Source organism: Ipomoea triloba, chromosome 13 (genome assembly GCF_003576645.1).
Source record: "Ipomoea triloba cultivar NCNSP0323 chromosome 13, ASM357664v1".
NCBI lineage: Eukaryota > Viridiplantae > Streptophyta > Magnoliopsida > Solanales > Convolvulaceae > Ipomoea > Ipomoea triloba.
The window spans coordinates 27377115-27403175 of record NC_044928.1 but is presented as its reverse complement, the minus strand read 5'-3'; the positions used below and the strand labels follow the sequence as shown (position 1 = coordinate 27403175).

General features: G+C 31.5%; 2 protein-coding genes across 3 annotated transcripts; both read right to left on the bottom strand.

Moving 5' to 3' along the window:
* Positions 1–5128: 5128 nt before the first annotated feature.
* Positions 5129–7652, bottom strand: LOC116002334. 2 transcript variants are annotated; one of them, XM_031242447.1, is made up of 2 exons: positions 6848–7652; positions 5129–5650 (listed from the first exon to the last, which is right to left on the bottom strand). In XM_031242447.1, exons 1-2 carry the CDS (start codon positions 7248–7250, stop codon positions 5634–5636), a joined length of 420 nt encoding a protein of 139 aa, XP_031098307.1. In that variant the 5' UTR covers positions 7251–7652; the 3' UTR covers positions 5129–5633. The 2 variants fall into 2 exon arrangements, with proteins under 2 accessions (XP_031098307.1, XP_031098306.1); XM_031242446.1 differs by having other exon boundaries at positions 5129–5557; positions 6848–7645.
* Positions 7653–12167: 4515 nt separating this feature from the next.
* Positions 12168–18490, bottom strand: LOC116002581 (agamous-like MADS-box protein AGL9 homolog). The gene is made up of 8 exons (XM_031242746.1): positions 18209–18490; positions 16686–16767; positions 14146–14213; positions 13932–14031; positions 13508–13549; positions 13386–13427; positions 13081–13220; positions 12168–12482 (listed from the first exon to the last, which is right to left on the bottom strand). Exons 1-8 carry the CDS (start codon positions 18391–18393, stop codon positions 12404–12406), a joined length of 738 nt encoding a protein of 245 aa, XP_031098606.1. The 5' UTR covers positions 18394–18490; the 3' UTR covers positions 12168–12403.
* Positions 18491–26061: the final 7571 nt, after the last annotated feature.

Below are 26061 nucleotides of genomic sequence, written 5' to 3'. Positions count from 1 at the left end.
TTGATCATACATTAAAAAATCGGGTTGGGAGGAGTCAATTATGATGACAAAAGTGGACCGTCCCTACAAAAAAGATGACCCGCGGGTCAGACCATATATATATAAACCTGCGGACCTGCCAACTTGCGTGGGTCAGGTTAGAGTTGCATGAACCCTAGCCCGTGGGTCGGTCTACAAAAGTCCGTCAGAAATTAGGTATGTAATAGAACGACTCGACCTGCTTTGACAATACTATACCTAATTTAAAAATATCAAGGATCAAAGTTGATACATGTACAAATGTACAATATATAGTCAAAGGAATCAAAAGTACAATTTGTTCTATATAGAATTATTTTCTTATTAAGTCTTATATTTGGTATTATTCTCTCGAGTAAACTAAGGAATGTCAATGTATAATTACCAATCAAAGAATTTTTTTTTTAATAAATGAAAACATATAATACATTCAGGTGTATAATATTACGGAGTATAATTTTTTTAAAAAATAATGAAAAAAAATACGAGTTGAAGCAAACCGCAAATTATATCGTGGACCGTGGTCCACAATGCATTGTGGACCGCGCATCAAAACGACGTCGTTTTGATTAATGAAAACAGACGGATGAATTCGCGCCACTCACTTTCAGTTTATATACACTGCAGTTACATTTCAACACAACTGCAGTTACATTTGAACACAACTACAGTTACATTTTGATATAACTACAGTTTCATTCGATAATATAAAAACACAAATGTGAAACTGTTATTCAGTATCTTTTCATATACACTGCAGTTACATTTCAACACAACTACAGTTACATTTCGATATAACTACAGTTTCATTCGATAATATAAAACACAAATGTGAAACTGTTATTCAGTATCTTTTCATATACACTGCAGTTACATTTCAACACAACTACAGTTACATTTCGATATAACTACAGTTTCATTCGATAATATCAAAACAAATGTAAGGCAGTAGCTTTTGAGATGAACTGTAGTGTCAATTACGGACTCCATCTCCACTTACTGAAACGACGTCGTTTTAGGACCGCGGTCCACGATATAAGAACTGGAAGCAAACACAGCCTCATGTTTGGAATATAAGCTAAGAGATTAGATAATGAATCATTATCATGTGACAAAATTGAGTTATATATCAGACACGAAGATAAGGTTGCTTTTATTATTAGTGGAGGTATTTATATTTTATAATGTATGTCCAAAAAGATCAGAGAGGATTACAAGCTACAGACGCAACAACACATTTTGGGACATTTTACACGACACTTAGGGGAAAAATAAAATGACATCCTAGTCAACATCAATAAGTACCTAAAAATAATGTTGTTTAATAAATTCGTATGCTAATGTCACTCTCATGCTTATTAATTACGCGATTAGTAAGGGCTTGGCCGACATCCACATTTAACATATGGCCCTACCCTTGATAAATCCCTTGATAACATATGGCCCTACCCTTAGATAAATCTTAAGCATTCCTATTGGTTCAAAATATTTGATTTTTGTTTAGTTTTTAATTAATTAAAAAGCTGGGAATCAGTATTTGAACGTGCGCTCTACATAAAGTTTGTCTTATCATGCATGATGTACGTTTTAAGTAAATCTCGTATTGTGTACAAATAAACGAACACAAATTACTTGAGTAAAGTGAGATATTTATTTGGTTGGATGATTTCTATCTTTTTCTATAAAATAAAATGAAATACAAAGTTAAAATAATGAGAAAATAATTTTTTTTACTAATGTTGATGTTGTTAATTCTTTCATGTACTCAAGCGGACAAAATATGTAGAGGAATTGTATGCAAAGTATAGTGTAGATCAGAAAATTGGCTATCAGTTTTTCCCCTTTATTGATTGTTCTTCATTAATTTAAAGAGAATATAGGTCATAGCTTTTTAGTGTTCTAGAGAGAAGAATAGAGGGCCAAAAAGCTCATTTCATGAAGGACTGAGGTCCCTTATGTAGGGCTAATACCCGTACTAATATACTGACATATGTACAAAATATGTAGGACATATGTCCATGGTATATTCCCTATCAGACATGTAACGGTGGAGCAGTCATAATCAAATGAGATCGTTCGATTTTGAACAATTTTCATATTTCACCCTTGCATGATATCTAAAGATTAAAAAAAAAACATAGGAAAATGATGAAGTGTAGTTTAAAGGAGTTAAACTTTCGTCACGTGTTTAATTTTACTCAAAGAGAGAGAGAGTGAGAGAGAAAACAAAGGAATCAAAATTATAGTTCAATTTTTTGGATGAATCAAAGTGTGCCATGAGAGCGGGGGAGAGTGGAAAATGAAATAAAAAGTGAAAGTATGTATAATATTGCTCTAAAGGAGAGTTATTGCTAGTTATAGAACAATTATTCATTTTTTCATATTTGGTTCTCAACTATTAATTTTGTCACATTTAGAGTACAAATATACTTTTATTGTCACATTTTGTTTTGTCGGTCAAATCTCCAACCATCATTTACTTGAAATGTAAATTTTCTCTCATTCAGAGTTGCTATAAGGATAAATTATAGTAATAGTGTTGTATATTTAGATTTGAATGAACAACTTTTCTTAGTAGCGATCTCATATGAGAAAAAATTAACATTCTTCAGTAAATAGTTGTCGAAGATTTTGTCTCCATGACTAAATATGAAAACAAAAATACTTATATATCAAATATAACAAAATTAATAGCTGTAAATTAAATTCGAAAAGTAAATAATAATTTTTTTTTTTGAAAACAAAAGTAAATAATAATCGAATGACCAAAATGAGGATAACTCTACTCTAAAATCTAAAAATAAAAGGCAATGCTTTCTTATAAAAACTCGATTGGGCATTTGGGCCCTTCAATCCCAACTTCAAAGCAATGACAATAAAGACTTCCAATAATAAATAAAAAATTAAAGTAGAGATGTTAATGTTTGATTACGTGTATTTTTTTTCCTTAAAGATTTATCAAACAAAAAAAAAATAAAAACATATTAGTGTTTAATAATAATTCTTTTTCGCTAGATAAAAGATTTCAAAATAACGACCTGTCCTATTAAAATTTAATTTAATTTTATAATTATACATAACTAACGTAATTTTAAAGTTATGAATTGGTCAAGAGTACGTAGATTGAACTTAAATTGAGTGAGCCTTTTAAACATTCAAATAAGCCCATCAAGTGTGGGTATTCACTCGAACTTGCCCCACGTGAATTGGACATTTTTGGGTGATAACGTATGATTGATGAGTTTTGGGTCTAAAAAATTAAACTCATATCGAATAAGTATTGTTTTATATACAAAACTTACAAAGAACTCATATGATCTACTACTACTTTATATGTGTGTATAGTCACTCCTAACCCATACCCTTTGTAATTTNGGTGATAACGTATGATTGATGAGTTTTGGGTCTAAAAAATTAAACTCATATCGAATAAGTATTGTTTTATATACAAAACTTACAAAGAACTCATATGATCTACTACTACTTTATATGTGTGTATAGTCACTCCTAACCCATACCCTTTGTAATTTCTAGATACCATACAAAATTGCATATATCCTCGCGAGTAATTTCTAGATACCATACAAAATTGCATATATCCTCGCGACCCCATCAAGTGTGGGTATTCACTCGAACTTGCCCCACGTGAATTGGACATTTTTGGGTGATAACGTATGATTGATGAGTTTTGGGTCTAAAAAATTAGGTGATAACGTATGATTGATGAGTTTTGGGTCTAAAAAATTAAACTCATATCGAATAAGTATTGTTTTATATACAAAACTTACAAAGAACTCATATGATCTACTACTACTTTATATGTGTGTATAGTCACTCCTAACCCATACCCTTTGTAATTTCTAGATACCATACAAAATTGCATATATCCTCGCGAGTAATTTCTAGATACCATACAAAATTGCATATATCCTCGCGACCCCATCAAGTGTGGGTATTCACTCGAACTTGCCCCACGTGAATTGGACATTTTTGGGTGATAACGTATGATTGATGAGTTTTGGGTCTAAAAAATTAGGTGATAACGTATGATTGATGAGTTTTGGGTCTAAAAAATTAAACTCATATCGAATAAGTATTGTTTTATATACAAAACTTACAAAGAACTCATATGATCTACTACTACTTTATATGTGTGTATAGTCACTCCTAACCCATACCCTTTGTAATTTCTAGATACCATACAAAATTGCATATATCCTCGCGAGTAATTTCTAGATACCATACAAAATTGCATATATCCTCGCGATCGCGTAATTAATCAACCTTTCAAACTCTAGTCTTCATGCACACACAAATGATCTAATTCACGCCTTCCGTCATCTTGAATCTTTTTTTCTCATTTATGTTTCTGATTTATTACGTTATAGTTCGTGTTGTTTAAGGATTAAGTAACGGATTTGTGTTGCAGTGTCTAATCTGCATGACGACACAAAAAAGAAGGTGCACACGACAGCCAAAGTCTCCATACACTAACAATTTCTCCATAACGTACCAAATCCACAAAGCTAATTAAGATATCCTTCCTAATTAGCTTTCTGCCACTCTGGTTTCCACCACCACTTTCATGCATGCCTTTCTTACACCCTACGTAATAATTCTCTATATATACAAGGCTGACTGAAACTCTAATAGGCTCAGTTTGTGGGTGTGGATCGGAGATGTCGGGGGATTGGGGGCCGGTGGTCATCGCGGTGGTGCTCTTCGTGCTGCTCATGCCGGGCCTGCTGTTTCAGTTCCCGGGCCGGAATAGCGTGGTGGAGTTCGGCACCATGCAGATCAGTGGCCTCTCGGTTATCGTTCACTCCATCATCTTCTTCGGCCTCATCACGCTTTTCTTCTTTGTCGTTCATCTTCACATCTACACCGGCTAAAATCCTCATATACTTTGTGATTTTGATCGGATGACATTACTGTTATTGTTTTCGCTTTTCTGTTTATTCTCTTCCCATTCCCAAGTATCTATTTGTTATAACACTGCAAGGTTGGTTGTTTCTTGGTTTGATTATGATACATGAATCCATTCTGCTATACTACAATGAAAATTTCTCCATTAGAAAAATCTTACTAGAAATTAATCAACTTGCTGGGATGATGATGAACAGCACACATGATGTATATATAGGAGTGCTTCGTTTTCATTCATGACATAATAATCAAACAGATGAAGGGGAGGAAAGAATTACATCTATGTTTCTGAGAGACAAACGCATAAAAAGATTACAGAACAAGATGGCAAAATATATATATATATATATATATATATATATGTGGTAATGGCTAATCTGATGATATTCTTTCCCGCGGCTTCTTCGAGTGTAGAATTCTTCACCTTTAACAAAAGATCAAAATAATAACTTTATGCCGTAGAGGTGCATTGTAAGTTTGATTGCTATATATGTAGAATACATATCCACAGCCCCTGCGTTAATCCAATTAGCTTTGCAGGAAGCACCGCCTACCCAAAACAAAAACATATCGTGCTGTTTCATCCAAATGCTTCACATAAGCTCCTTCCAGGCTGCACCCATCATAGGATACGATGTTAGCAAGGGAGTCGAGAAGAGATGATGGCAAATCTCACAAAAGCACAAACTTTACGCAACTTCAGAATCTTCAATCCACATACACAAATCATTTATATGAGAAACGGAATACATTTAGCCGCACACAACCTAATCCATCAACATCTTTCTAACAAAGAACAAGTATGAGTGCATATTTAAGTAACTAAGTAAAGAAAGAAACCACCAGAAGGGCAATGAAATCCAATTAGCCAAAACTATAATAGTACAACACAAAACAGAAGGATTAAAAGAAAAGTAGAAAACTTTCACCCCAATGGACGGGGAAGACCAAGTCAATAATTCAGCATGGTGCCACGGGGCAGAAATAACAGAAAGCTAGCATACCAAGAATTTCTCTTTTGCTACCCATGATTCAATTATGACAACTTTTTAATTTCATTCTGCCAATTTCCTCATTTTCAAAAATGTGATTTTTAAGGAATATAACTACAAGAAGCTGCAAAGGGAAAGCATACAGTAGTCAAAATGGAAGAGAAGAGCTTATACTCACTTATATGGCAATTTCTACAGCCAACAGTGCAACACGTGCACCTTACACACTTTCTTGGCACATGTCTTTACCTCTGTATAGTTTATAGTTTTAGTACTGGTAACAGCACACTGTAGCTTGGATATGGTATCAAAACTACACTATTACACAATCAAAAGTAAACTGCAATAGTATCAAATACTACAGTACCAAAACTAGAATCCAATCAAAATTCAAAAGTAAACTGCCATAATAGGATTTAATGTGGCCCAGCAACCAATTCTGTTGTGGGACAGAAACAACTTCATATGGAAAGGAAAGACTGTGCCATGGCTACCATGCTTGACTACTTGTTAATTATGCTCTATATGAATTGTTTGCAATGGCAGGCATTGCCATTTGAACAAATGAAGCAACTTAAAGAGCACTACTCTCTACAAATTTGCATTAACATATACTCTGTATATATTACATATAAGATCAGGACAGTAGGTTATTCAATTGATTTTCAGTTTTCACCATAAGAACAAATCTAATTTAGGAAAAGATATCGCAGAGAGGGAAAACAGGCACCCACAAAAATAGATTCCTTTGTGTGCAATAATAATATAAAGGTACACAGAGCAATTAGAAATTCACAAAAATAGATTCCTTTGTGTGCAATAATATAAAGGTACACAGAGCAATTAGAAATTCACAAACTTAATGAATAAAATTATAACAAAAGCGGCTAAAAATCAAGAGAGATTCTTACAGTGAGCGTCTTTCCTTGACGAGGACGATATATGGCAGAGAATGGTGCGTCCGAGCATGGACAAGCTGGCAACGACCCCGACGAAGTATAAAACCATGGCGAGGCCAAGCACCCAAGGCATCATCATGAATCCAATGAAGAAAGTCACGGATCCACACAGCATCAAGGCCAAGGAAATCCCCAAAAGAAACGACGCAAATCCGGCAGGCGTTATCTGCTGCAGAATCGGCTGAATCCTCGCCTGCACCGCCGCCGACGTTCCCGGCACCACCGTCTCATCCGCCGCCGGAGAATCGTCGTCGTTGAACTCAATCGGCGTCGGCGGGTTTCGGAGAATGTTCAGCACCATAGCCGAGAGGTCGTAGAGAACCCTAGAATGCTGATCCTGCTGCCTCCGCATCATCTTCTCACTTTTTTTTCTTTCCAATCCGCGAAACGAGATTCCGAGAAAGTTGTTAGCGAAAGGGAAAAAAAAAAAACGAACAATTATCAAAGAAATATATAAATATTGCGGAAATCGAGGCAAACGGATAAAATTTTTTCCTCAAGGAGGATTGGATATTTGATGTTTATCCTTTTGCAAAAATTTCACGCACTATTGCAGAATTCTTCGCCGAGAATTTTTTTTGTCTGTTTCTCTTCCTTATCAGAGAGAGAAACGATGAAGACGCGGCGGTGGTGTTCCGATCAAGATTCAAGAGAGAGAAAGAGAAGGATGTGAGAGAATTCTCTCAAACACAGCTCTATCTAATATCTATATCTTCTGTGCTATTTTTAAAAGGCAGAATTTCTCTTCAAATAATATTACGCCCTTCAATTATACGTAATTCCTCAACCCCTCAATTACTATATATTCTCGATAATAGTTGTGAAATTTATTCCGTACACACTATTGACAGTAATTATAAATTTTTTTATTTACTCAAACTTTTAATACGCGAGTCCATATGTTATGTGACGTCAAGTATAGAATTAAAATTCATTAATAAGAAAGGACTTTATAAAATAATTTTGTTTTTTTATAATGAGTTCATCTTCCTCAACTTAAAACTAATTAAATGAATTGATTGAATTCTATGGCCTATGACATTTTTTTTTAATGCTATTGACTCTATTACATTATAGTATTTGTTCATCTATACTTTCTCAACCTGTTGAAGCACAAAGCATGACCTCTCATATGAGAGAGTCATTACATGTCATCTGAGTACAAGGTGTTTGGCCGGCTTATTTGATTGATTTAGATAGGAAAGTAATGAACAATTGTGTTATAAAGTTGACTCAAATGGTGTTTTGCAATGTGATGTAGTAATAAAAACTTTTGGGGTGAAACCATAAAGAAAAATGGGAATAGGGACTAAAGAGCAAAATATAGGTTCCAAAATATTTATTGAATAAATATTTATTGCGTGCAGTGTGAGTATCATTTGGTTGCTTTATCCAGAAGAAGAAGATAAAGGATTGGAGGGAGATGTTGTTGGCACATTGCCACGTCTTAAAGGGCGAGTGAGCCTCACGCACTAATTATTATAGGAAGAAAATTCAGAACGTGGGGCCAACTGACGTGGGCTCTTATCCACTCTAGCCTCTAAACTAAGGTGACCATACGTTAATATTTTCCCTATGCCGAGGCGCGTGGGTTTTGTATTTTTATATTTGAAGTGACGTGTCAAGGTAATGATTTCAGTTTTTTTTTTCTTAATTTTATCAAACAAACATTTTTGCTTTTTAGTGTTTTCAGATAAGCCTAAACATGTCAAAGAACTTGTGGTCTAGTAGCATCCGATGTCCCGATTAACACTCCCACATGGATGATGGGAGTGGGTTTGAGCCTTAATGGAGGCAATTGTTGACTCTTTGTGCTTCATTAGGTTGAGAAAGTAGTTATGAACAGATAATCTTAAACATATTTTGGGAAAGATAATTTTAAACATACTCCGTATAAATTTTCGTTGCTGATCTATGACACTGAGAAAACTCGCAATCTATATAAAAATGATATTAATATACAATATAAAAATTTTATACAATAATATTAATATAAATCATGTAAAATTTTAAATTATAAATAAAGTACCAAACATAAAATAAGACAATTAATAATAACTAAGTAAAACTTTACACTACCAATAAAGTAATAGTGATTATTTTACCTCTAAAATTATTGTACATTAGATTTGTTTAAAAAAATACAGAGTCATATTTATTGGGAAATTTAAATATTTAGATAAATAAATTATTTTTAGAAAAAAAAAACATATTAAGCATTAAAAAAGAATGGGAATGGAAAATAATAAAGCTAAATGGGTCAAATCTTTATGGTGAGTCAAGTGCAAATCCTTGATTGAAAGAATACAAAAGTGTTTAAAGCAAAAAATGGTGGGGACATAAAGTGCAGAAATTGAAAACGAAGTTATTAGTAAGGTGGATTAGTGGTCACTGTTCCATGAACAAAATAGGACCAAATTCAAATCACCAATAATACGGCAACGCGAAAATAAAATTTAAAATTTTATGATTATTAAATAATTGTTTGAGTAACTCAATTGGAATAGTCTTTTAAGGTTATTTTTTTAATATCTTATCGAAATTATTATCTTAAAGATCAAAAGTATCATTTTTATGATAAAAATAATTTAAACAAATTAAATTAATGATGTTATCCATATGAAAAAATTTCATTAAATTTGTACAATGTAAAATAATTTTTATCTAATTAGTAGATAATAAATCAATAAATTTATAAAGAGTTGATAAATATGAACAATAATGACACGTTTACAAATTACATCACTATTAGATTAGATAAAAATGTAGAAATAGTTCATTATAATTATTGAAGGATGTGACATTTTTGAAAAGTTATATGTAGACAAAAGTCTATTTTGTAGCATTGCTAATCTGTCTATCACTGAAGGCAACTTGTGAATTTGCCTTGGTGCCTATATTCAAGTTTTATTTGACTTTCTGAACCCTATGTTATGTAGATACTTCTATTTTTAATAAAGGAATAAGGCTCAAATTGGCCACTGAACGTAACCTGAAAGTGCAATTAGGCCACAGAACGAAAAAAAATGTGTAATTAGGCCACTGAACACTTCAAATGCATGCAATTTCACCTGATAACAGGTTACCTTCCATTTCATCATGTTGCCTGCTTACATGGATGGTTAGTTGACATTTTAAAATATTTTTTTAATAATAAACTTTATAATTAAAAATTAATTAAAATATTAAAAAATAATATTAAACCATTTTTAATATTAAAAAAATTTTAAAATTAATATTTTTTAATTTTAATATTTAATAAATAATAAACTTTAAAAATAAAAATTAATTAAAAATATTAAAATATTAATATTAAAAAATATTAAAAAAATAATATTAAAAATAATATTTAAAATTTAATATTTAATATTTTTTAATTTTTTATATTTATTATTAAAAATTTATTTTAAAATGCCACATCATCATCCAATTTAAACCTTATTCCTTTAATAAATTTCTTTGTAATTTAATTTTTTTTTGAAAAAGTTTATTACACTTTTAATGAATTTTTAATTTTTCTTAAAATTGATAAATCACATTGTTAACAATTTATTATCTCTAATTAACTTTAATATTGCTAACATGTAACATGTTAAATACTAATGAAATCTTATAGTTATTAGGTACATTAATTTTATTCCGGGAAAGCAACTGAAAGATTGAGATTACACGTACAGCTTTGATGTTGGCCCATCTCTCAAGTGTCCCTTGTGGCCTTGTGGTTGTCAATTTGTAGCAATGAAAGAAAGACAGTAATGATGGATAGGTCACGCAGCCGTCAAGCATGACTCACGTGGATCGGAACTCGGAAGAACGGATATTTTGGCATCCTTAGAAATTTAAGTTTTCTTTTTCTTTGGAAAACAAAAGTTGTTTATGTCAAATTAAGCATTCATATTTAAAATAAAATTTATTGCAACTAATTTTGTGCATGGATACCTTCTTCATCGGCCAAAAATTTGTGTGAGACCGTCTCACGAATTTTTATTCGCGAGACGGGTCGGATTAGGATGAAATGTAATACTCATACTAATAAACGCAATACTAAAACATGAATAAAGTATTACATTTCATCTTGACCCGATCGATCTCAAGGATAAAGATCCGTGATACGACCTCACACAAGTGTGACCCTCTTAATTAAGTCCCCCTCCCCCCTTTTGGTTACCAAAAATGTTCGTTATGACATACTTTTATAGGAGAAATGCACCGGGAATTTTCTGTGTACACCATCGTATAGTGGTTGCGGATTTCCTTGTCACCCAAAAAAATGTTCATTGTGAAACACTTATATAAGAAAAATGTGTTGGGGCTTTCAATTGATTTGATTTACAAGTGTACTCCGAGTGAAGCTCGGCTTGTGACGGTAGTTGGCAAGAGAGATAAACCAACAAATCGAGAATGTGAATATATAAACAATTCTCATGAAAATTCAAATTTAGAACATTGTGGTTACCAAAATAACCGTTCAACAAACTTTGCTGGTTGTGTTTTAAAGAGATTATTTTTGTATTATAAAGATTTAAAAAGATAAGTAGAACAGAAAAATACAATTTTAGTCTCTCAATTGTTCATTATTAACGATTTTAGTCTATAACATTTTACCATCGCAATATACACCCTTAACTCTTACAAAAAGTTGCATTTTTAACTCCTAAAGCAATAAAACTATTAAACTCTATTAAAATTTTACTTAATAGTTAGCACATGGATATTTTAAGATTTTATTATATTTGTTCTGTATAACATTGTTAGTTTTAGTATTTCATTTGCAAAATAGAGGTTTAACAATATTATTCACAATTGTGGCACATCATCCTATTCTACCTGCACATGACACTACTAAATCATGTTTTTTATTTTACAAATGAAATATGGAGACTAAACAATATTATAATTAAAAAAGAAACATTAAAAAAATACTAAAATATCCATGTATTAAGTAAAATTTTAATAGATTTTAATAGCTTTGTTGCTCCAGGAATTAAAATTGTAACTTTTTTAAAGAGTCAAGGTTGTATATTACAACGATAAAAAATTGTGGACTAAAATCACTAGTTAAATACAATTGAGAGACTAAAATTACATTTATCCTTAAGTGGAATTAAATGGCAACTCAACATTATAAATATTGGAAGAAAGCCACAATGTCTGCACCTCATGAAATGTGTAAGCAATAAAGAAAACTATATTTAATCTCGATCTCTGGAATAGTTTATCTTAACCATATTGGTTTATATAACTACATACCTAGAGTGGTAAGAACTCAAAATAATAAAATTATTATGGTCATTACTGTAACACAGAATTAATGTTAACCAGTTGTCTTATAACAACACTGAATCAAAAGCATGTCTTTATCACTAATTAAACAAAAGAGAGAAAAGGTAAAGAAAAAAAAAAAGAAAAAAAGAAGAAGATGACAGTTGTAGAATCTTATGGGAAGAAGAAAACATTAGGCATATGAAGCTTATTCAGCATTAGCAAAGCCACTGGACCTCTCCCCTCTCATGGGTACCATTCAGGCATGAAGTTATTCACACTGGGGCCTGCTGCTGCTACTGTTATATGATGATCAGTCTGGTACCTGATGATGAACATCATAAAACATCTTACAATTTCTTACTTTGCACAAAGAATAATTATTTTTTGCAATATTAGTTTTCTTGTTTTGAGAGATGAGGAAACCACAGTCACTATCCGAATGTGTGGATAAGGTAAAACATGGTAAATTCGCTTAGACGGTTCATAGTTAACCAGGTCAAAATAAGAAGGCCTAACTTTGTGAACCTAACCAGCAACAGACCACAAGGAAGTAAACTAACCTAAGTTACCCTTAACTTGACTGGCTCAAACCATAAAGGCTTAGCCAGTGAGCCTAACCAGCAAAGGACCACAAAGAAGTAAACTAGCCTATGTTGTCCATAACTGACTGACTCAAATAAAAAAAGGTCACTAAGCCGCTCCAGCTAGGAGTCGGACTTGTAACGTTGTGATTATCAAGTCAATAGCCTGACTAACCTAATTGGCTGGGGTTGCCCCTAATGTTGGTTTTCTTGCTAGAGTGGGGTGGTTAAAAATTGGTTCTTTAAACAGCCTGAAGTGAAACATGTATGGCTGTGCTACTGTGATGATGAAATCAAGAACATGATGACTACTGGAAATGAAGCAAATTTCAGACTTACCCAATCTGTAATGTGGGTTCACATTCCAGATGATGAAAGAAGCCATGGTCACCATCTGACTGAATTGCTTGCCTGCCATACTCCACTTCTTGTGCAGTTGGATTCCATTCCAGAGTTAAATGGTTGGCATCTTCCATCAACTGTCATTATAAGTTGACTGTTAATATAATACTCAATATGCTGCAGTTCTACCATTCTGCTAAAAATTCTCAAGGAAAGGAAGCCATTGCTTCTTTGTGCCAAGAATACACAAATCTCTGGTTATCAGAGGAAAAGAAAGAGGAAAGAGTGTTGGTTATACAAACCCTTTGTTTCAAACTCTTGTTTGCTTCATTTAGTTCATGCTCCTGTAGAGACAGTAGTTAGGGATATGCATCAATGAAGTAGGTGGAAGAATGTGATTGGTAGGGATTTTCAGAATGTGTACCTTTCTCTGAAGATCCATGAGTTGGTCCAACATTAATTGAGTCTGCAATATGGAATAATGGGTATGTAGAGTCATTTCATAAGAAATTCTTTCACTATATATTTAACTTTTTCATTTTTAATTCGCAACAACTATCCCATGTGTGCACCGTTGGCTCAAACCAGGAAGGCCAATAGGCCGCTCCTATTAGAAATTGAACTTGTAATCTTGCGGTTACCAAGTTAACAGCCTGACCAACTTGGCTGGGATTGTCCAAATCCCAAAAGTGATTTTGACCGAAAACCCTTTTTATTTAAATCACTTTTGGGTGATCGAAAATTCAGTATTTTCCAGCTGTGTGACTTTCATGGATTATGTTGATTGCCCATTTAGGGCTCATTATCAAAGTTTGCACATATATACAGTTATAGGTGAAGTACTATACCCTTGTTGATCTGATCTGCTTCAATGACATATCAAGCTGCCTCTCAAGAGATTCAAGTTCCTTGCTGTTTAATGGGCCAAGATCCTCACCTAAAAGATTCCTGGTATCACACAAAAACAAATAAAGATGATGATGATTCCTTGTACCCACAACATGTTTTAATTTGGCACTGAAAACATGAAAGTGCCATAATTGTGTTGGGATGTATGTATACCTTTGTGATCTCTGTAGTGCTTCATATCTACCTTTCAGTTTCAGATACTCCTGCTGACTACTTATCTCCTACAAACCAAACCACATACAGAATACACACAGTCTATTAAATCAAGAATCAAAATGGAAACATGAATTGAATCCTAACAAGAAGTTTATGCATGCATATATGCTATCTTTTATTTTTCATTCTTTTTGAAAATAAAAGATGACATCATTAACTAAGATCCGAATACAAAGCATCACAAATGAAAGAGGGAGGGTAAGAAAAACACTCTATACAAACAGATATAGAACTAGACTCCCTGCACTAACAAGCCGTTTAACAAAACAAAGAAATGCAAATGAAAACTGATGAACATTTCAAGAAACAAAGTTAATCAACGACAGGTAATATTGTGATTGAGGGTTTATCCATCGCACCAAGAAGGCAAGAATGTTAATATTATACTGTGGTAAGAGAGCAGCATAGTACTAGTATATCTTCTAACAATGATGGATGACAATTTAACCACACTTTCATTTTGATAGGATACTTGGTTCACCGAATGTGAAATTACTTCAAGAAATAAAATTACCTTTTTAATAGTACAGAGTAGTATATAACGTGAAATTTTGATAATGTAAGATTAACTTATGTGTTTAGTTTGAATTGTGTGAATATAATATTAACTTGTTTGGTTAATGATTATATTTTAGGTTATATTCATCAATTTAATATATATATATATATATATATATATATATATATATATATATATATATATATATATATATAATTTAAACCAGGTACAAAGTCAACATTATCTCGACATAGTTTTATTGTGTGTGTGTAATTATACATAAATGTATGTATAACAATGTGTATATATTAATAAATAAAAATATAAAAATACAGACACATGTATGTATGTATGTATGTATGTATATTATTATTATTATTATTATTAATGAGAAACTTGAAATGTTTTTTTTTTTTTTTGAAAACACAAACTTGAAATATTGAAAAGTAATTTAAAATTAACTAAAAAGGAAGTATTCAAATTACTTTAGAATATTATGGCATATCAGTTTTGAGATAACATAATATTACCAAGGTAATTTCATAATTTGAATAAAATAAAGTGATATAATATTACTATACTCACATTTTACCTATATAATCTGACTAGAACCAAACATTCTCTAAAAGCAAGTTAACTTCAAAGGGGCATTCTGCATTTGGTTCATGGGACATTATAAAATTATCATATTATCAGGGGTTTGCTCAATTTGTTTGGTTAAGATGAGAGAACATAATATTAACTTTAGTTGAGAGTTATCTTTTCAAAGATTGTCTTTCTTTAATGCCCATAATATATGCATATGTTTATATACATATAAAATAAATAAATAAATACACAAACATGTATTTATGTGTATATTATAATACGAAAAAGTATAGCACATTACCGAGATTATCTTATAATATATAAAGTGTAGAAGGTAATCAAATTACCTTAATATAGTCCAAAAATATAATGTTACACTACCATTATATTTAAAATTATATAATATAACATAACCGTGTTAACATTGTCCTCTTATTATTTACATATAAAGAAAATTCAGTTGTGTTGAAGGTGTATATATATAGACACACATTAAATTTAGTAAAATTTATCACCGACCGCAATATAACAAAATAAATAAATAAAAATATTGTAAATATTATCTCTAGAGATGAATATCAATTCTTGGCAAAGCATAGTCCAATGATGTTGGAAAATCTTGGAATGAGGTGAGCAATCATTCGTTTTTATAAATGCCACTTGTCAACTGTAGTATGCAATTAATGATTGCTATTCATGAACACAAACACACTCAATAAAAAAAAAAACACACTCAATAATACACTGAACATTTAAAGAATTCTGGGATACATCATGTGTCCATCACAACATAAATTATTATCTATACTCATTCTCCTTATACCATAATAAAATGTCATATATTATAAATATAATTTTTATTTGATAAATTTATGTTTTTCAAGGAAAAAAAATCATTTGATACAATATTACAAAATATCCAAAACCATTATATATGGTACTATGAGAATTTATTTTCTTTGATACTCGTGTTTATAAATTTTAACTATATAGATTACCGGGCCATAATTAAGTGTAGTACTTAATTTAAAAAAAAAATTGTAACAAGAGAAACTCTCAGCCAATATCTGAAAGTGTATACAAGGTAAATCTCGTCTTGTGATCTTAGCAAACAAAAAATCACAAAGAGTTAAATTAGCTTAGATTGATCACAGCTGATCGACTCAAACTAAGAACGCTAATAGGTTGATCCCGTCGGGAGTTGTGGTTAACCGTGTAGTACTTAATTTAAGAATATAATGAATGGAAATAAATGATCTGAAACACAAACAACAATTGAATTGCAAACCAGAAATAGGATGTCCCATCAAGATAACAGATAATGTCTGCATAGAACCAGGAATCATGACAACAATTGACAAAATATGTTGGAATATAATTAAGATTTTACCTGCAGTGCCTCCCTTGTGGATATATTGGGCTCTGGTGCTCCATAGTTGCATTTCTGGTACCTCTCTAGTGTCTTGAGCATACTGAACAAGGATGAATCAGGTAAGGAAATCACAGTGATCTGAAAAAGGATGCTCAAAAGAAGAAGAAGGAGCAGTAATTTTTGCAAGATTCTCACCCTTGTGCTTATAACAACTAAGAAAAATTGTTACCTTTTACATGATTTTTCTTCATTTTTTGAAGAAAAGATAAAAGAGGAGTGGGAATTTGAGACAATTAAAATTAAAATTAAAATTAAAAGTTGAAGATATATGGGGATTTACTGAAGGAACCTCAAGACTATTCAAGTTACTGGACATAATACTGCTTGTATCCAAATTAAAAGCAAAGATCAGATTAGACATCATGAATTGACTTCAAAAGTGATGGTTAATGATCTGAGAGAGAGAGAGAGAGAGAGAGAGAGAGAGAGAGAGAGAGAGAGAGAGAGAGAGAGATCTCAAAGGACCTTTGGAAGGAACCATGATCTCAATTCCTAAAAAGCAAAACCCTAGTTTTAGATGATGGTTTAAGGCCTTCAACCACTCAATTGCCAACAAATTCAAAGCTAATTTCAGTCTAGATTTTGCAGCAGTGTATTGAAGGAACATCTTTCTCTCATTCAAATTGAGTACTAAAAAAGGAAAAATTTTGCAGATTTCAAGAAGCCAGCTACTTTGTGTAATATCTCAAAGGTGGGGGAGAGATCTGAGTTTGAAGATTTCACAAAAGCTTCTTGAATGAACTAAAAAAAAAAAAAACATGCCTTGAATTGGTTGACCTTAAGATTAGGGTTCCAGACAAGCAAAGAAAGTTGAAATTGGAACCCTAGCCTTAACCAAGAACCCTAATTAAAAGGAATTGATGATTTCCAGAAAGAAACCATAGCTGAAAGTGAAGAAAGCCTAAGATCAGCTTTAAGATCAAAACTAAACTTTACCAAAAAGGAAGAAGGTCTTCTATTACTAAAGAAAATTGGGATTAATGCATTGTAGATCACTAGATCAGACCATTTTAGCTGCAAAATAAAACAAAAGTAAGTACTAAAAAGACATAAAAAAATAAATAAAAATAAAAATAAAAACCATTTTGTGTTAGTATGGAAGTAGAAAGAGCAGAAAGGTGAAGACTTGATCCAAGAATTGAGAAAAACCGCATATATAAACAAGAAGCTAGGGAGAAACTGATAATAAGAAATTAAAAGAAAACTATATCTTCTTTTCATGGCTTTCCTCTTGCAGATCTAACAAGCCCTTGAAGCACAGAGTTCTATACACACACAAACATTCACAGAAACGGAAAACCCATATTTACTCCTCCCCAAAAATGGAGAAATTGGTATCACACTCCCCTTTGGGTTTTCAGATCTCTAGAAATGATACCAAAAAGAAAACACAATTTCAAGAAATGGGTATGTGTGTATTTCCAAAAAGATGAAATCTTTGCTAATATTTTAGCCATTTCTTGAGCGGTATATGTGTGTACCTAGAGCTACTGCAGAACTCATAGAGCTTTCCCCTGTTGGAGAAAATGATGAGAGCAACCTCAGCATCACAAAGAACAGAGAGCTCATATGCTTTTTTCAGAAGCCCATTTCTTCTCTTTGCAAAGGTTACTTGTCTGTTGATTTTGTTCTCAATTCTCTTCAGTTCAACCCTACCTCTCCCCATCTCTCTCTCTCTCTCTCTCTCTCTCTCTCTACTAGCAACCTCTGAAGCTCACAAAAGCACACAATCCCTTTTTCCCTTTCAAAACTTTTCTTTGTATATCACTTCTCTTATATCTAGCTAAGATATACACATCCAACAGTAGATACACTTCGTATATGCATTTATAGCCAGTGGGATATATATATATTTTTAATTATTAGTGGTTTTACCATTTGATTATAACCCTTTACTCGGCTTTTACTTGACTTTTTACATACAGCGTGTAAAACACTGCGTTTACGTACACACCATGTATGTAGTTCTTTTTCATTTTTGTAATCTATATTTTATAATTTTTTATTGCATCTAATTGTTAGGAGATGATTGGACTATTGGAGAGTGGTATTACATTATCTTCTCGTTCAAAATATGGCGTTGGTTGCTATGCAAAAGGAATATGGTGCACTTTCGCTTGTACTATAGTAGCAATAAAGGTCGCAACACTATATACTGAAATGTGTTTTTCACCGTCAAGGAGTTTTATAAGAATACCTAACAATTGTTCTGAAAAGGATGACCAAGTAGGTAGAACATGATTATCGTACTTGAATTATCACGAGTTTGATTCTTACTAGTTACCAACATATTCTCTATCGAGCCTACAATTGACCTATTATGTGTGGTTTGTGTTATATTACACAAGAGCGGAATTTACTTAATATACACTCTTTTGTTAGGATGCAGCTCGAAAAGCCGAATTCAGCATTCTGCCATCGGATTGGGCGCTAATTGCTACACAAGAATAATAAAATAATTACGTTTGCGTAATGGTAAGCGTTTGATACTGTTGTGGAGTTTACACATAACCAGACTGGTATGCCACATACATATATAACCTTTGTTTGGCAGATAGAGGATGATTAATAATCCAAAATGGCGGCCGGATTTGTAAATTAAAAATTTGTTTGGATGAATACCTCGGACTTCACAAAAGAACATTCCCAACAAAGGGAATGAATTGTGGTGAGACATTTAGCCTGGCCAAGGTTGTTTGGTTTAAGAAGCTACAATCAGAAATTAAACATCATCTTTTAAACCTAACCAAATTTGAAGGAATGCATTCTAAAATTTGCTTGATTAGTCGAAACATTTTGTATTGGTACATATAAAACTTTTGATGGGAACATTGTGTATTGTTTAATAATGTTTTTGTTTTAGTTTTCTTCATCTGTGTGTAGTTGTTTTCATTTGGCCATTTTATGTTTCCAGCAAAGTGTTATTAGATTTACGGTATTAATTGGGAAATAATATGTTTGACATGCAATTTTTAAATAGGAAAAATTAATGATCAAATAAATTATCGAACTAGAAGTAATAATGTAATTAGGCTCCTTAATACGTAGTACCAAAAAAGTTTAAATTAGATCATTGAACTTATTTAAAAAAAAAAAAAAAAAAAGGCACAGTAAAACATTTAACTTGTAAAAAAAGAGTTAATTCCATTTTTTCCTAGATTTATATGTGGTAATCCATTTTTAGTCATTCTTTTTCAAAACACCTCTTTTTGGTCCTAATATTATTGTGGCATGACCATTTTTGGTCATACGCCAACAAAATGGTTGAAATGTCGTAAAATAGAAGAACATTTTGATCTTTTTAAACAAAGTGGGCTGACCAGATATACTTATATATTTTTTTTTAAAAAAAAATTCATAATTGAAGACCTAAATGTGCTTGTATTTTACAAAAGTTAAACGATTTTGTTGATAGGGACTAAAATGATCATACCACAATAATAGTAAGACCAAAAGAGAATGCTTTGAATAAAAGTGACTAAAAGTGGATTGTCACATATAAATCTAAAACAAAAAATGAAATTAACTCTAAAAAAAAATGCAATTAACATTTGTAACATGCTAATTAGACATGCAGAGTAACTTTTAGGTGATTTTATCGTAAGCCGCATATTTTTAAAACTGATGTGGTACAACAACAATAATATGTTATTTTGGTATTTAATTAAAAAAAAAAAAACAAAAACAAAAAAGACCTCACTTCCTTGCCGGCATCCTTCTACTATATGTTAGCCAAGTTTCTTATTAATTTTTAATTTTCTAAATATCAAAAATCAAATTATTATTATTATTATTATTATTATTATTATTATTATTATTATATCACACCAATTCTAAAAGTACAAAACTCTAAAAAGTTACCTGGCACGTATAGTCAATAGGTTACCTAATACGGAGTAGTAACTTGCAAAAAGTGCCAATAGTTTTTTTTTTTTTTTTTTAAATACAAGTTCAAGGTTATAATTGATTTTTTTTTATACGTTCATGGGCTTAATTACATTAACAATTGTGAAGATCAAACGTTTACCATTATACTAAAAGTTATAGCTAGTAGAAAAGACGCAACTTTATTTCATTAAAGAATCAATTACACAAGTTCCCGTTAGACATACACACATAGTGTGTGTGTGTATATAGTTTTGAATTGAATTTATTTATAAATATTTTATTATAAAAATATGCATTTTTTAACAAATAAGAAATTAATATTTAAAAATATTTAGTTTAAAATTCTTTTTTTAGTAATTAGAAAAGAAATTTAGGATATTACTCTAGACCTACACTAGTTAAAAGTTAAAAAAAAAAAATCAAATTGAGCATCATAAATGAAATTGTCGTAGTCGATAGGAAAAAATGAAAAAAGTTCTGGTATTATAATTTGCTACTCCGTACAATTTATTGTTAGCAGCTTCTTTCAAGTGTTTTCACTTTTCCTGGTCAGTTTTCTTAATTCCACGAAATATAATTGGAGTTTCCGATGATGTTTTATAACTTCCCTAACATACCTATTGCGCCGACACCTTTGACCCCCTTTTTTGTTTTTTGTTTTTTTTTTTTTCTTAAATACAACTCACCCTATTACTTTCTCAGTTGAAGCACAAATAATCAATTCACCTCCATTGCGATTCGATCTCATGACCTCTCATATGGAAGAGTCAGTACATGTCATCTGAGCACAATGTGTTTGGCTTAATCTTTAGTTGTTAATTTGATTATTTTTTGAATTTTTTTTTAAAAATCTAGACTCACGGCAGAATTGAAAAAATAGAATGTGTAGAAATGGTATGAACACAAAATTTCACAACAAGATCAGAGGCTAAGTAACTGGCACCCGGTTGCATCCCACATGGGAGGGGGTGGGTTCGAGTCTCAGTGGAGGTGATATTGGCTCGATATTGGCTCTCTATGCTTCATTTGGTTGAGAAAATAGTTATATGTGATCGAGTGAGATTTTGGTATTTGAAAGGTAACAAGTAATTAATTTTAGATTTCATACTCAATTTTCCAAATCGCCACCCAACATATGTAAAACAAAGTGTATTTAATGAGAGAAATAGATGTTAGACTTGACTTTTCAAATCGTCACCGAGCATATATAGTACAAAGTGCATTTAATGAGAGAATTGAAGTCTATTTTCTGGTGGAGTTTATACCTTGTCTCTTTCTCCCCAATGCCCTTATCATGTCATATATTCCGGAAGGTTGACTCAAATATTCAAACCAAGTAGGAAAGGAAGAACATGGTTCAATGTATGAAGCTTGAATGGTAAAAGGTTGGACAAATGGAATCTGCGAAACGGTAATAAGGATTTGATTGACTAGTAAGTAGATAGTAACCAAATTTCATGTGGTTGGTGACTGAACCAGATGAGAAGGTTGTTTGAGCAGAAGATCAAAATAATTATTTAGTTAAGATCTTTTTGGGAAGGGCTATTTAAGCATTACTATCTTTTCTCACTACGTTAACGCATCAAGAACTTTACAGAGAAGATCATAACACTTTGAGAAGGTTTCAGAGAGCTAAATAGAATGACTTGATAATTCGTCTTGAGTTGATAAAGAATTCTACATCAAGTCAATCATCATCCTTGTTACAGAATACATGTTGTTTACTCACATGGAATTGACGCTAGTATGCTGCAATTGAGGGTGAGCTTCAATTCGAGTGATCGGGAGATCTCACACTGGTTCTTCAAAGAAGGAGCTCGTCAAAGATTAGCTAAGTCTTAGCAATTCAATTATGAGTCATTCGTGTTATTCTTTGTGATTCGGTATATCCTAACACTCAACATGAGAACCAATTGTATTTACCTTATAATTAAGGGATCGTATCTATAATTAAAAAGATAATTAAAGGACCAAATGTGCTTGTTTTACAATTGAGAAACATGCAAAATATAGTTTAGGAACCAAGTGTGTAAATTTTCTTTTTTTTTTCTTTTTTTTTTTAAAAAAAAAACACTTTTAATGCAAAATATTATGATTAATTAAAAAAGGAAGTGGGTCACGTATAATTTTTTTTTTCCTTCAGTAAAATTCAAATATGTAATGAAAATTTTACTGTATAAAATTACATGGAAACGTCCAGGAAAAACCAAATTGAAAGATCCAAATGGCCATTTATTAGGGCAGGTGAAGCAATAAGCTTGGTTGTGGGGACAGGGATCAAAACCATGTGGGATCCTTCCATAAAGCTAAAAGCCCTAAGTTGTGTAGTGGTCCATACCATTAAGGGCCAAAGAAAAGTATAGTGTGGTCCTTATCTTGCCTAAACTCTATATTGTTAAATAGGAGCTTGGAACAAGAAGAGATAGTATGTAGCCCCCCATTTCTCAACACCTACTAAGGCTATAGAAATGGTTTGTATAACATTTTTCTTAACTCTCTAGGAATGAATAAATTAATAAATCGATTATATATATATATATGAGATTTAATTTTTTTAAAATAATCACATCGGAGAAAACAAAAAAGACAGAAAAATTCAAGTTGTGTGTATTACACATTTTCCTTAAAATCGATTCGCACCTCCCGAGGGTGCAAGAAAAATATTGTAGCGTCAGTCTTCTAGTAAAAATGCAGTAATATAGTTGAGCATTACTAGAGATTTCAAGAAAAAAGATTTTCGCGAGAGAGGAAGGAAAATCAAAAAAAGATTTTTGAAGTGTTCAAAATTTGTAGTTCAACTATTCTGCCTAACATGAAGGTATTTATAGGAGATGAATAAATAAATAACAATAAGTAATCACATTAACATCTGAAATAAAATTAGACTTGTAACCCTATCAATTTTTGGAGGATATTCGTGTACAAAAGTCGGGGTGTACACGAGGCAAGTCTTTTTAGGCTCATTCTAGTATAGGATTTGATTTGCACCCCTATTGCGCGCAAGAGATCAGAGAGCCTTTGTACTATACAATTCAAACTCTTTTTAAAAGAGAAATGAATATATACTAATGTAGACCCACTTCCCATTAATGTGGACAAAGGATACTTCCCAGCTTTCCGAACTCCACTTTCCAACTCAACTTTGAAAATCAATTTCTCATTCACGTATTATTCATTTTGAGCGTACAATATATTGATTTCTTCTTCTCACTACAAAGAACCCAAATCAATTTGACATACCCAAATTAGAAGTGGACCGTACATATATTTGTACTACAAAATAGTCACTTATAATGTCATTCTTTGCCAAAAATTTCCAGCAAACTTTTTCTGTTGTATTTTTTTTTAGAAAAAAAAAAAAGAATAGAAGGAAAAGGCATAAATGTCATTAAAGTTAGATATCTTTGACTTACAGAAAAGCATGTAGCCGCTACCTAGAGGTGTATTTTAATTAGGTGAAACCCATTTTGTAACACTAATCGATAAAAGATCACAATAAGTTAAACTAGTCAAGGTTATCCATAACTGACTGACTTAAACCAAGAAGGTCAATAGACAGTTCACAGGAGAAATCAAACTTAAAAACATTGTAGTTACCAAGTCAATTGTCTGACCAACTTAACTAGGTTGCCTCCAAGATTAGATATCTTGAAATATACAAACATTTTTAATTTGGTGTTGTGACAATATTATAATATTGAGTAGTGTATTTTTTTTTTTTTTAGTAATGGTGGAATTTGAACCTAAATTTTCTATCTAAGAAGGGGTACGGTGTAACATACCTCCCATTTGAACCATGAACTTCCTATTACCGAGTAGTATGACATAAAGTTTTCATGTCTTAATTGTACTCAATCTCATCGTATTGTTCATATTTTAAAGCCAGATGATTACCGGTATTTTAATAAAAACAAAAATGGTAGTTAGTTCAATCCATGTCCAAATGCTTTTTATGTACCAAAATTTCCAGTCCCAACAATTAACACTATCACTAATAAACTCAAAAACATTATGGTTTGTTATTTTAATTATTACTATTAATATATATGAAGTGTGAATAGGGTACTAAAGAGGATGTTTTGTTGTGTTTTTTTTACTATTAAACCAAAGTGTGAATATTAGTTAACTACAAGTATGAATTTGAAAAACGAAAAATTTTACGTATTTTGGACAGGCAAACAAGTGTTTGTTAGTAGTCAAAATATTGAATGTGGAAAAGAAGAAAAGAATGTCAATGGAGAATAGTATTAATTTGTTCCATTTTCAGTACCATATATGGATGCATTATGAGTGGTTTTGTAACAATATTGTCAGTATGATTTCCATATGAATTGTTAAGTGTGTTCATTCCAATTGTATTGCCCTTTTCATGTGATTGCTTAATGCACCAAGCTTTTGTTTGCCCTAATAAGCTAATTATTTTGGAGTACTTATTACCCATCAGAACAATATCATAGGATTATGTATAGAGTTTTTTTGCTACTTTTAATTTCAAGAATTTAATAATTTGTAAGACACATATAACATATAAATTACACTAATTTAAAAATACATATAAATTACACTAATTTAAAAATACATTATGCAATGAATTTGATTGAAAGAATGTTGGCAATAATCTATATTTTTTTTAATAACACTTTTGATCCTTGTAATGTGTTTAGAAATATCTTTCTTCTCTATATAAAAGTAAAGATTTTCAAAAACATTCAAATTTTGAATTGATCTTCAACAATTTTTTCAATAATTAAAAAAAGTGGTGTCATAAATTTTCAACCACTTTTTTTCCCGTGGTGAGAAATTGAATTTTTCTATAATAATAATAATAATAATAATAATAATAAGTCATTGAATTAAACATGAAAGTATTCTGATTGCCAACAAGTCTGCCGACTTTTTAATGACTCTCCTCGGGACTTATCATATATTAAAAAAGTGGTGTCAGAAATTTTCAACCACTTTTTTCTAGCGGTGAGAAATTGAATTTTTATAATAATAATAATAATAATAATAATAATAATAGTAATAATAATAATTAAAAGCCATTGAATTAAACATGAAAGTATTCTAATTGCCAACAAGTTTGTCAACTTTTTAATGACTCTCCTCAGGACTTATCATATACTAATACTGTAATTATGGACCGTCGATGCATTTTATCTAAGTTTTAGGCATTTGTCATTGGATACACTAGTATATCAGTGAATGTGCTTGCTCACACCTTAGTTCGGGCGGCGCATTCAAACACTAGTTTTTTGTAGTTGGATTGATTTTACCCTTCATTGTATTCGCTCATTGATTAATTGATCATATTTCTTAAAAAAACATGGAAGTACATTTTAACTATTAAACTAAAAATACAATTAACCTATTAAACAAGCTAATTAAAGTCATACAATTACACTAAACGATAAGTTGCTCTCATTAATAATACAAATTAACATCA